General features: G+C 39.1%; 1 protein-coding gene across 1 annotated transcript in view; it reads left to right on the top strand.

The window, feature by feature from the left end:
• LOC115215512 (G-protein coupled receptor-associated protein LMBRD2) overlaps positions 1-14,088 on the top strand; it is a 69,187-nt gene that overhangs the window by 51,375 nt on the left and 3,724 nt on the right. Inside the window, exons 7-12 of the mRNA XM_029784684.2 lie at positions 1,575-1,649; positions 1,900-2,191; positions 5,705-5,886; positions 9,909-10,042; positions 12,003-12,111; positions 13,704-13,905. Coding sequence (XP_029640544.1) covers positions 1,575-1,649; positions 1,900-2,191; positions 5,705-5,886; positions 9,909-10,042; positions 12,003-12,111; positions 13,704-13,905 — 994 coding nt within the window. The remainder of the gene's footprint in view (positions 1-1,574; positions 1,650-1,899; positions 2,192-5,704; positions 5,887-9,908; positions 10,043-12,002; positions 12,112-13,703; positions 13,906-14,088) is intronic.

Here is a 14,088-nt window from a genome sequence, read left to right as displayed (position 1 = left end):
GTGGAGAGCAGCCTCTCTTTCCAGACAACGTGTGTCCACAACACACTCGGTTCATTGAGGTAAGGAGAGTTTGAAACGCGGTCTGGTGCTTCAACCTGGTTTTGTCTCTTCAGCCAAAGCTGCATCTGGATCGATGAATCGAAACCAGAATTTTGGTTCTACTTTATAGAAATCAGCAACCAACGACTGTTCACAATTTGTGAATACAACAGATAAACTTTAAGCCATAGAAGTGGACATTATGAATATTTATTTCTTTATTGCCTACAGGGGGCTAAACATAGAGGGGACAAATAGAGGGTTTAAGTCAATGACGCTGACCCCAGTATGTAACTGGTACTTATTTAATCAACCCCGAAAGGATGAAAGCAAAGTCGACCTTGGTGGAGTTTGAACTCAGAATGTAACAACAGACAAAATACAGTTAAGCATTTCGCCCGGCGTGCTAACGGTTCTGCCAGCTCGCCGCCCTATGTGGACATTATGGATATTGTACATAGGCAGAAAATATCAAATTAACAGGAATCAGTTTGTGAGATTCTGTGGTATTCATGCCTTTTACGTAGATATAAGCATCATAAATGAAAGAGGAATAAAACCCAGAAACAACAGCTGGATCCCTAATTCTGCTTCAGTTGCTGCTCACATGAAAGGGTTTTAGTAATTGTGGATGTTAAAGGCAAAACATTTTCATGCTTTTGGATTTAACAAACTTGCCCCCCTGCATCCACTCAACCCCACCCACTTTCTACAGTTGTCACTTACTCTTCCCTGGGTATCCCTCCTCAACACCTGTTCATTATATTCACTCCCACACACATTCCTCATCTCTCTCTCTCTCTCTCTCTCTCTCTCTCTTATAATCCCCACCTGCCTTGTTCTCCTGTCTCACTCCCACTCCTTGATAACCAACATGAGCCACACGATGCAACAAGCACACTGTTTGCATCAATCCAAAACTTGATGAGAACCAGACTAGAAAAATGGTAAACCATCAGCCCCACGAGGGTGTTGTTACCATCTTCCTAACTTCACTAGTATCACATCAATGGCTGCATAAAATACGGGAGGTATTTCTGCTGCACCCTCCCCATTCACTATGAACTCCTCCTCATTTAACATCCCGGCTGGCTTGGTTTGAATGGTTGATGGGAGTTGTCCAGCTCCAGCTTGGTTTTTACAGGCGTGGATGCCCTTGCTAACCCCAGCCACTTTACCGGGGTGTACCGGGTACTTTTTTCATGTCACCGGCACTAATGAGGCTGCCAAGTAAATTGCTTGAATAGGAAGACAAAAGGAGGAGGAGTATTTGAGAAGTGGGGGAGGAGGGACAGGTGTTGATTGGAGGCTGAAATGTGATTGAGGGACAAGCCCCGGTGTCTTGCTATAGAGGAGATACAAGGCTACCCAACATTATATAAAACTGGGTAGAAGTAACTATTCTCTATCCTTTATAAATTGACATCATCAAGATGTGTGAGTATGCATAAATATATATAAGTGTGTATATATAAGTGACTGTGTTATCACAATGTTGTGTTTGTTGTAAATATTTCTCTGGTTTCAATTTGCAGGAAATCAAACGGGCTTCAGAGTCGATACGTTACAACCATTATCTCAGAAGACATGTGGACACAATCCTTTTGAAGGTAATTTTATTTCTTACTAAGGGATGCTTCTAATTTTTCGCCCCTCCCTCTCTCTCTCTCCCTTTAACCCTCCTCTTATCCCCTCCTCCATCACTAATCACCGTCTCTTTATTTCCTTGTCTATTATCTTCTTTCTCCCTTTGTGCCTCCCACTTCACCATCGCCACTCCCTCTTCCCTCTCCCAGTTGTCCCCTACAAACTTACCAAAACACCAATAACACAGCCCCCGATGTTTCCAACTCTTTCCAGTGTCCAGAAAACTTCCGAAAATCCATCCAGCGCAATGTTGATGATTATGAGGACTACGACAGCCCTATGGACTCTCCGACGGAACGTACTCTGGTTCGGCTGCACAAGAGGGTCATCCGAGCTTCCCAGATCTACCAGCGAACTCAGTGTCAATGGAACATGTTAATGGAGAAGGTGTTTGCCTTGGAAGATGTTGCAAATAATGAGTCGAACCCAGAACGCATTTTCAAACATTATTCCTCCAGTGTTTCTGTAACTGGTCTCTCAAAACACTTCTATAACCCTAAAGTCGGTGAGTGAAAATAGTTTTGACTTAAGTGTAGTGTGTGTGTGTGTGTGTGTGTATGCATATATATATAGATATATCATCATCATCATCATCAACATGCTTTTCATGCTAGCATGGGTTGCACGAGGTTCCAGTAGCCTGTTTTCTACATGGTTTCTACAGCTGGATGCCCTTCCTAATGCCAAGCATTTAACAGAGTGTACTGGATGCTTTTTATGTGGTACCATCACTGCTTTTTACATGGCATCTTCACCAATACACACACTCAATTTTAGCATTCACTTTTCCTTGCTCACATCAGTCAGAAGGAATTTGAGGTAAATTTTCTAAGGCTGGATGCCCTTCCTGTCACCAACACTCACCTGTTTCCTAGTAATATTTCCCCCATGGCCATACAAGGTTGGGAGTGAGCAACATTGCTTGGATGTGGATAGTGACACTGATTTACGACTCTTGTGCAATGTCAAGACAACGAGACACAAATATATGCACACACACATCCATTCACAAGGCTTTGGTTGGCCCAGGGCTATGGTAGAAAGCACTTGCCCAGAACGTGCTTTGCTGTAAGACTGAACTGAAAACCACATGGTTGGGACGTAGACTTCTCAACCCCACAGCCAACCGGTTGTCTGCTATTAAATACCACTCTAAATATGCAGAGTGCTTCTAATTTCTTCTTTCATTTTTGTGTGTGTGTGTGTGTGTGTGTGTGTGCACAATCACACGCATACATAAACATACTTAATGGTAAGCATTTTTCATTGAACTCAGACACACATATGTATATGTGTGTACCAATAGCTATTACACGCATCATACACAGTGGCTATTATATTCATTTTGTTTTAATTTATTACTGCATAATGTAGTATTAAATATCAAAGCCTCTCTCACGGCCACATGCCAGCCCTGCTCACTGTAAATATTCTGGTTACCATGGTTCCAACACAATTTCAATTGTTTCGCTTTCAACACACTTTCTCATGTCACTTGCCAAACAACTACAACTTTCTCTCTCTCTCTCTCTCTCTCTACACACACACACACATATACATAAAGAGATATAGACGTGTGTGTGTACACGTATATACTCATACATACATTTTTAAGTGTATACCTAAGTGCATGTGTGTATAAAAATATATCTATACACACACACACACATGTATGTATGTATATATATGGGTGTATGTGTGAGTGTTTCTTTACAGCTTCTGTTTAAGAAGGTCGCTACAAATATTGATGTGTTGTCTTGGCTATTGTCACTTCTGTCAATGAATTATCCACTCACTTTGCTCCTTCAACATTGAAATAAAGGGTCCCTTAACCGAAAAACAGAAAGAGCCCCTGGCAGTAAAACAAGGCCTTAATAATATATTCATCTCAGCAAATAGCAATCATGGTAAGCTGGTCATGCACAGACATAAAATCGTTCATTGATTAATGTCCATTTTCCATGCTGGCATGTGTTGGATGGTCACACAGTAACCAGTGACCCAGAAGGCCATGCCATGCTCCACTATCTGCTTTGATCTGGCTTCTACAGTTTGATGGTCTTCCTAATGCCAACCACTTCACAGTGTAATAGTAGTAGTAGTAGGGGACAATGCACCATAACAGTGTGTTGCTTTATTCACCTTTTGTTGGTGCTTCCCTACCACTCCTAGTGGAAGACACCTTTGCACCACTCAGGTGACAACCCTCCAACTCATGGATCTGCTTGGGTGGTCATTGCTGGTCAGAGTTTTGCAAGGTTGGAGTGCAAATCCTACCTCAACCTCTTTTAGTCACCTTTTACAACAATCAGAGAAAATGTTGGGTCTTTTCTTTGGCATGCTGGTCCCCACACAGCACAAGAGCTATGTGAAATGAAGGGTTTTGCTCAAGAACACTTCCAAGTGCCACACCCTAACCATCAGGCCACACTCCTTCCCAGAATACACAATATACTACTGGGTACTTTTTCCAAGGCACTAGCTGGTGTGAGGTCACCAAGCAACTTGCAAGACAAGACCCCCCCTCAACTGAATGGATTAGTGAGGAATATATATATATACATATATACACATATATATATACGTCGCCTTACTGGCACCTGTGCCGGTGGCATGTGTAAAAAGATTTGAGCGAGGTCATTGCCAGTACCGCCTGACTGACCCCGTGCCGTTGGCATGTAAAAAGCACACATTACACTCTCGGAGTGGTTGGCATTAGGAAGGGTATCCACTGTAGAAACTCTGCTAGATCAAGACTGGAGCCTGGTGCGGCCATCTGGTTCGCCAGCCCTCAGTCAAAATCGTCCAACCCATGCTGGCATGGAAGGCGGACGTTAAACAATGATGATAATGTTATATATATGTGTGTTTGTGTGTGTATATATCATCATCATCATCATCATTTAGCGTCCGCTTTCCATGCTAGCATGGGTTGGACGGGTCAACTGGAGGTCTGTGAAGCTGGAAGGCTTCGTCAGGCCCAGTCAGATCTGGCAGTGTTTCTATGGCTGGATGCCCTTCCTAACGCCAACCACTCCACGAGTGTAGTGGGTGTTTTTTACGTGCCACCTATATATATATATATATATATATATATATACAAAATAAGAAAATGGAGGAATAGATTCCTTACAATCATCAACTTACAGATAATACCAATTCATATAATTTATTAACTAATTAAATAGGAACTCTTTAGTGTAGTGGTCCCTAGTTGGTATGGGTGCATCCTTCATTGATGAATTGATCAGAATCTTCTCCATTTTACCAGCAGTATTCATCCTGTGGAATTGATGTACTATACTTGGATGCATTCACTTATACCATCAACACTTAAAGTATTGAGTAGATACTTCATGTTCATAAGTATTAGCAATACAAATTCCTCAGAAAATTAATACATGCACACACACACATATATATATATATATACACACACACATACACACATATATATATATACATAAGGATTACAGAACTCTTGTATTCTTATCCACACACCTGGCTGCCTACCATGGTAAATAAAAAGAACTTTTTTTAACTTATTGTTCTTCGATATGAAAAAATTCACATTCCGTCTCAATAAGGCAATGTTGTCCCTGAAAGTTGTTTTTTCATATTCACTACTGATTGCTTGAAGCTAACTTTCTTCCTACACCTTGATCCCTCGATTTTACATTTATATACTTATATATATATCAGCAAAATTTAGATTCAGATGAATATGGTACTTAAGTTAAAGGCACCAGAATCTTGTATGGTATTATCCATATAAATCAAATGAGATGATTATAATCAAAATAAGCAACAAGGATATTCAAGGTAGAGTGGTACAATTGTTTCATGCTACTTCATTTTATTAAACACTGTAAGTATTGCATCAGTTTTTAAACAATTGTACTACTCTACCTCAGATATACTTGTTGCTTATTTTGATTTATATATGCAGTATTTTGTTGTATAATTTTAACTATAATATTAATTTGTTTTGTTTGTTTTTTTTCTTCTTCTTTTCTAGAATGGTACTGGAAATGTCTGTTCCAGCCGTGGGTGATGAAAATAGTGGCCATCTGTCTTGCAGTGATGTCTTTCATGGTTGTTTGGTCAGAATGTTTGTTCTTTATAAAGAAACCTGTCTTGTCGTTGTTTGCCGTTTCCATAAATCTTGCCAACCAGAATCATGATTATGTCTACATTGAGGTCAGTACATTTTGATTATTTTTTTGTGGGGTGGGGGGGTCTCCTTTGCCATTCCTCCCCACCCTGATTCTCTTTTCAAATGACTATTATTAATTTTCACTCAATAATTCTTCTGACTTTCCCTTTGTAAAAATTCTAAAGTTTTTTGTTTTTTTCTTTTGAGGTTGGGATGTTTTATTAATTCTTAATTATTTTTGGACTCGATCAACTTTTATTTCAATCTTAACCCTTTTGTTACCATATTTATGTTGAAATATTTGCAATTAATTCTGAAGTTAATGAAGAATTTAATAAAATAATTTTGTTATTATTCATTATAAATGAATGTGAAATTTTGATGGAAAGTTTTTAATTTAGATTACAATAAAACAGGAATTTTATATCATGGAACCAGGGGTGGTGTCAGGTGGACTGGTATCAAAAGGGTTAAATTACACTCTGCCATCATTGGATGATGTAATCTGGGATTAAATAAAAAAAAAATGGGTGGCCATGGGTGAGATGTCTTTGAACATAGACCTATTTAACCCTTTTGTTACTTTGTTACCATATTTCATTAAAATGCACCTTCTTTGTCTCAAGGAATTTTTAAGATTATGAAGAATTTAGTGAAGTAACTTTGTCGTTATTAAAAGCTGGTGTTTGGAACTTAAAATGACATCAAATGGTGATGAAGGGTTTTAATTTAGATCAATTTAAAAGAGGAAGGTTGTATCATAGAACTAGAGTTAGTCTTTGGACTGTTGGCATCAATAGAGTTAATGACACTTGGCAATTAATTGTTTTAATATTCCAAAGAATTGAAATGAAGAGATTCATGCTGACCTTTGGAAGCCAGGTTGATTGCTCATGGAACCTGTTCTGGCTGTAAGTCAAAGTCCTAAATCAACATTGCCTGGCTTCTTTCTCTGCAGTTAAATACAAGATTCTCCTCCTTCAACTTCTCTATTTCTTGTGTTGACTTAATCATTTTTTTCTTCTCAGAATTATCAAAGCATGGAATAAATTACCAGTGTCAGCAGTCATTAGTTGTCAGCACTCTGTATTTCCCAAAATTCACCAAAAACTTCTGATATTTACGCATCTTTTCTTCTTTATGAATTTTCACTTTTCTCTCTTTTCCTGTTTCATTCTGCACACACTGTATTTTCCTTTTAACTATCATTGCTGTCTTCCTGTCCCCTCTTTTACCTTTTCCCAATCAGTTGTACTACACCTGATTACTATTTACAATCAGTTCATTAATATTTTTTAAAATAATAATTTTCTAATGATATTCTACTGTTGTTTTCTTGCTCAGAATTGTTGAAGCACGAAATAAACGACCCCAGATCAGGTGTTAATTGCCAGGGCACCACTTCCCAAAATTCACCAACATTACTCCCGTCTTCCTGCCTCTGCACTCCTTCTGTCTTTTTGTGTTTTATTCTGCATACTTCAGCTTTTATTACTGTTGTTCCCTACTTATATCTCTGCTTTCTGTCCCCTCTTTTACACTTTTAGAACAAGTTGTCCTACCCTATAAAAGATTATTATCTTTTCATAGTAGTCTAAACAAAACAGTCTCTTGTTGTCTTTCTAAAGTCTCATTCCATTCTTAAAGACAGCTGACCTAGATTTGCATTTTATATTAATATTAATAAACAGAAGAAAAATAAACTAAAGCAACCTTGGGGAAAGAAAGTTAAATGATTTTATTGTCGTTTAGTTTAGTAATTTGCTAATAAACGTCTCTTTCTTGATAATTTAATTTTGCTTTATAAACAATAAGGAATATTTTATACAATCAAACTCCGATTGCTCACATATTTGACCTTCCATTCTTGTGAAACAATATGTATTTTTCTGTCTTATTTTCCAGTGTTTTAATGTGTTTGCTTTTTTTCTCATTCTCTCTCTTCTGGAAATTCAGCAAAAATCTGTCTTTCAATCGCTCATTGTTTTTGTCCTCACTCTGATATTTGTTTTTAACACGTCGATTAATTTTGTTCCATGATATAAAATTCCTGTTTTATTGTAATCTAAATTAAAAACTTTCCATCAAAATTTCACATTCATTTATAATGAATAATAACAAAATTATTTTCTCTCTTTCAAAGGCCACAGCAGCATACGTTTCAATGGTGTATATTTTAGGTGTGGTACTCAGAAGACTATTTTAATTTTGTACACTGAGTTTTATTCAACTCAGCAAGCTTTCTGCAATATCAGTAGATGTATTATTCCCTGCTCACTGTTCATGCACATGACAACTGAATAGATATCATTGATAAGGCCCAAGGAAGCCAAAACACATCTAGCATCCTCATGAATGACTGCTGCTGAGGAAATGTTGGTCTTGCACTAATACACAGTGCTTCTAACACATGTGCAAGAAATTTTCTCTCAGACAAAAACCACAACATCGTGTTTTTCAATGGTGTATATACATTAGGTATGATACATAGGTAGCTATTTTAATTTAAGTTAAGTTAATTTTTTGGCTCAAAAAGCAAAAAGCAAGGCCATGTAGGGGGACATGGAGTTATGTACAGGGTGGTGTTCATGCAAAGAGTTCAGGCCATTTGTGGTCAAGGGAGACTTTGAACCGAGTGGTCGTCGGCATCTTCATCTCGTCTGGCAGCTTATTCCACGGATCCGCAACCTGGACGGAGAAAGCCCCTCTCCTTCGATTGAGATGAAATCGTCGCAGATAGAGCTTTTTGGAGTGACCCCGCAGCCGACGCTCTGGAGCAGGAGTGAAGAACAGTTCTTTTGAGAGGTTACACTTTCCGCTTATGATGTTGTGAGCGAGAAAGAGATCACCACGGCGGCGGCGTTTTTCTAGAGAATAAAGGTCGAGCGTCTTCAGCCTTTCTTCATAAGACAAATGCTTGAGACCAAGAACCATGCGGGTAGCCAGCTTCTGGACTCTTTCGAGATGCTGTATGTCTTTGAGGAGATAAGGAGAAGAGGCTTGAATCCCGTACTCCAATATGGGTCTCACCAGCGTGACATAGAGCGGTAGGAATATGGCTGCTCAAAAACAGAACTCCGCGTGCTTTGTCGGCAGCATGGACGCACTGGGCCGAAGGCGAAAAGGAGGAATCCACCAAGATACCCAGGTCCTTTACCTGATCGGTCCTCTCCAGCAGCAGACGACCCGGCTCGAAATCAAGTTGAGTTGCAGGAGGAGATTTAACAATGTTTCTGTTGTATACACTGAACATCTTATAATAATTTTAGTTTTTTCACATAGTAATATGGATTAAATGGTTTTATAGATACTTAGCCACTACAGGAATAATCTAGAAGTACCTCCTTAGGGTAACTCTATGATCATGCCAGTGAAAATATACCGTCATAACTAATTAACCTATCAAACATTCAATGTTAAACGACTGGATTTATTTCCTGTTTGACCAGACAGCAATTTTATTTGTATAACTTTCTAGTCAAGACTCACCTGTCTGTGTTGAACGAATGCGATTTGAGGAAGCTCTGGCTGCTACTTCTAGCGCAATAAAAGTAAATTCATTTCAATCTTTCAAAATTCACCTGGATCCATGTAACCAGGTAATGTTTGTTGCAAGGTTTGCAAATTACAACTCCTCACGAGCATATGGCGTACTGGTTAAGAGACCAGACTACTAACCCCAAGATTCCGAGTTCGATTCCAGGCAGTGACCTGAATAATAATAACATTGAAAAATATCTTAGGAATGAGATCCGAGGTTTGAAATTTCCCCAAGATACCTGGAGGTATATCAGCCAAAATGTTGTGTTAACAACAAACAAGATGAGGACAAATATCCGTCAAATGTAAATAATTCCTCATCTCTTTAATATAGAATTGTACAACTCCTCACTTCTCATGAAACACATTATTTCATCCCCTATTATTACAATCATAATATTTCAAACTGAAAATAATTACAAATCGGATTATTCTGAATTTCTCAGTCAATATGTTGTCATCGTACAACTCTCTCTCTCTCTCTCTGCAGTGTTTGTTTGTTTATGTTTGTCTTCTTCTTTTCCAGCTGACCTCCATCTTGACGATTGGCTTCCTGTGTTTCTGTGCTTACTACACTGTGTTTCAAATCCGCATCCTCAACTACTATTACATTGCTCCTCACCACCAAACCAACGAATACAGTTTGATCTTTACTGGAATGTAAGTCTTCTCAAATTCTTAACAAAACCAAAACCCCTCCCAAAATCTAAAGATTCCTTTTCTTATACACGAGTCTCTTCCAGCAATGAATGCATTTATAAACACAAAACATAGTCTAGTATTCTAGAAACCTGGATTCACTTACAAACTATAAAGCCATACTCTAATACCTGCTATGTTCTCGTGTTATCTTGAAACAGCATAACTGTTATTTAACTCTTTAGCAGTCAGTTGTAATGCTTTTTTATTCATATTGTCTTGAGTTAATCATGGATTATCTTGTAGCTTTGGGATTTTTATGTGATTACATACTTTTAGACTGACATTGTAGGATTGGTGTGAGAGGCCGGATCTGGCTAATTTGAGCATAAAACAATATTTTCACTGGATATGGTTGGTTTATATGCTAAAGGATTAACCACATGGTTTTTACTGTATTAAACATAATTCAAATTTTATCTTGTAATATTCCTCCCAACTCTGTATCTGTTTTAACAATGAACCATCATCACCACCATTCTAAGGTCTATTTTTCCATGTCTGCATGGATTAGATGTTGGGTGCCTGTCCTAAAACCAACCACTCTACAGTGCTGGATGCTGTTTTAAGTGGCACCAGCACTAGTGAGTTTACCATGTACCTCGCTGGACTAAAGAACTCCCTTAAATATGAAGGGGCATGGTAGAAAGGAAAGTGAGAGATAAAAATATAATAGAAGGGACAAGAACGGGTTTGTTGTTGTTATGGCTGCTTTGCATTACGTAAGGGTGGGGTACGTTATTGAGGTGGAGCTGGACACAGAGCTAAAGAGGGTGGAGACCAAGTGACAGGGTATGTGAAGGTAAAGAGGAGAGAGTGTAGGGATTGAAGATCAGGAAGGGTGGGTGGATAAGGGTTGAGGTTGGGGAGAGCTACAGATACTAAGGTCCAGAATCATTAAGGTTTTCTCGTGACCTCACAGCACAACTAAAAACAAAGTTTCCTCTTCATGGCTACAAATATACTTTGATCGATTGTTGGCCCTGTACAAAGCTCAAGTAAGGCCCACGTCGGAATATTGCTCACATATTTGTTTGAAACTATGTTGTACACAAACTCCCAAACCATTTCTGAAATTTGTTGATGAACACTCTTTCATTAAACCTGCTAAAACCACTGATTCACAGATGTATCAGTTCTCTCTCTCACATACATTACTCCCCCTAATACACTATATCACCTCTACTCTGTCTGACCCCTTAAACCTTACTCTAATGATTTCCTTTCTTTTCTGTGCAACTTCCCCCTCCCCTAACAGTTGATCAAATGAAACATTGATTTCACTAAGAGTCTAAGAGTTTCTGCCAATGCCATAGACTGTTCTTCTGGCAGAATGCTTCAGTTAAGAGCAAGTACCTCACGCCATCCTTTGAAGGCCCTTCTAAAACGGATGTGATTGAGGTTTGGTTTGAGTAACTGCAAGTCTGATTGACCTCCATAAAATATTTTGGTAAGGCACAGGAGTGGCTGTGTGGTAAGTAGATTGCTTACCAACCACATGGTCCTGGGTTCAGTCCCACTGCGTGGCACTTTGGGCAAATGTCTTCTACTATAGCCTTGGGCCAACCAAAGCCATGCGAGTGGATTTGGTAGACAGAAACTGAAAGAAGCCCATCGTATATGTATGTGTGTGTATGTTTGTGCATCTGTGTTTGTATCCCCAACATCACTTAACAACCGATGCTGGTGTGTTTACGTCCCCATAACTCAGCAGTTCAGCAAAAGAGACTGATAGAATAAGTACTAGGCTTACAAAGAATAAGTCCTGGGGTCGATTTGCTTGACTAAAGGTGGTGCTCCAGCATGGCCACAGACAAGTGACCAAAACCAGTAAAAGCATAAAAGAACGTTGTACTTCTATAACACTGAATGTATTTTCTTGTTCTTATTTTTATTTACTGTTGCTCTCACTTCTTTTCAGGATGCTCTGTCGATTAACACCTCCGTTGTGCCTCAATTTCCTTGGTTTGATCCATTTGGACAGCCATGTAACTCACGTCAATAATCTTGAGGAAACAGCTTACACAACTGTAAGAAATACTGCTTTATTTAATTATTTCTAACTACTTCACACATGCTGTTAGAACAGAAATAGTTTTGTGAACTTAACATCATTAATTTTACTTCCACATTTTTCATGCTGGCATGAGTTAGATGTCTCACCACCTGCTGCTCTCTCTTACAATCTGACACATATACGACAGAGAAAAACTTTATCAATCTCTGTTATATTTGTAAGAAAAGTGGCTGGGTGCAGGCATGGCTGTGTGGTTGAGAAGTTTACTCCCCAACCACATGGTTTCTGGTTCAATCCCAGTCATGAAACCTTGAACAAGTATTTTCTACTATAACCTTGGATTGACCAAAGCCTTGTGAGTAGATCTCCTTGACCGAAACTGAAGAAGCCCATTCTGTGTGTTTGTCATCATCATCCAGTGTTTTAAATCCAGGTTTTGCCTCCGCTAACAGGGGTGGCCAGATCTACTTCAGTGCCATAGCAACCACCCTCACGCCATCATGCCCAGTTTTGGGTATGCTCCTTTTTCAAACCAACCCACCCAATCTCTTCCTCGGTCTACCTCGCTTTTGTGCTCCATTTACCCCAAAGGCAGTCACCCTCCTCAGAACATTTACGCATATATATATATATGTGCCGGACGCACTTAAAAAGCACCCATTACATTCTCAGAGTTGTTGACATTAACTCATACTTTATATATATTGGCCCCCGAAAGGATGAACAGTTGACTTCAATGGGATTTGAACTCAAAACTAAAGAACCAAAACAAATATACTCTGAGACATTTATTTCAACACTAATAATTCTATAAAATTCACCACCATTATAATAATAATCCTTTCTACTATAGGCACAAAGCCTGAAAATTGTGGGAGGGGGCCAGTCGATTACATCAACCCCAGTGATCAACTGGTACTTAATTTATCAACCCTGAAAGGATGAAAGGCAAAGTCAACCGTGGCGAAATTTGAACTCGGAACCTAGCGACGGGCGAAATAGCGCTAAGTATTTCATCTGGCACTCTAACAATTCTGCCAGCTCACCCCCTTTATAATAATGATAATAAATGCCCTGATGCAGTACCAGGTGTTGGCTTCTGATGTCATGTACATTGTTTTGTCTTGGTATAAAAGATGGGTTACAGCAAATATTCTGTTCAATACCACAGTCAGTTGTTTGACCGTAACCAGTTGAGAGCATGTCCCTTAGTGGCTGACAATATGTGCATCTCTGATCACGAGCAGAAGTAATTGGGGAGCATCAAAGCCATGTGTTGAGAGGAATTTTGTGGTGTTTGAATAATTTACATCTGGAAACATGGGAGTTTCGTTCATCATCCTTAACAAACCTTATTCAGGGGCCTTTTGAGCGAGATGGGCTATTCAACCTGAAGGAAATTCTAACTGGGTCCCACCTGCAAGGTCATATGTTGTTTGTCTTGATGTGAGATCACCATGTTGCACACATATGGTTGTGGTGTACCCTTATCAGACAGGTAGTCCCAATGGGTGTCAGGCCTCATATATCTGTACCCGGCTCTCTCACTGATTACAAATGGAGATTCTTATCGCTAATCCTATATTTCTGTTTCGTCTCTTTCAGATTATGGGTCATATGGATGTGATTGCTATTGTGTCTGACGGTTTCAATATATATTTCCCCATTGCTATTGTTCTGCTCTGTATATGTACCTACTTCAGTTTAGGCAGTCGGATTCTTCACTTCCTTGGCTTTCAGCAGTTTGTTGGTGATGATGACATGACCCAGGAACTCATTGACGAAGGCAAGGAACTCGTTAGGAGAGGTGAGTTTGTTGATTAGCAAAAATATCCCTATAATACTGGAGATTTACAACAACAAAATGTAAAGGAATAATCTTTGTGCTCTTCCTCTCCTACTAAAAACTCTTTTTTGCTTTCACCACAGCTGGTATCATCTCACCCCATCTTTAATCCTATGTATCCAACAATAATTATTGTTTCAAATT

Source organism: Octopus sinensis, linkage group LG9, assembly GCF_006345805.1.
Source record: "Octopus sinensis linkage group LG9, ASM634580v1, whole genome shotgun sequence".
NCBI classification, from domain to species: Eukaryota; Metazoa; Mollusca; class Cephalopoda; order Octopoda; family Octopodidae; genus Octopus; species Octopus sinensis.
The sequence above is the reverse complement of the archived record's forward strand: the minus strand, read 5'-3'. Positions and strand labels throughout refer to the sequence as shown.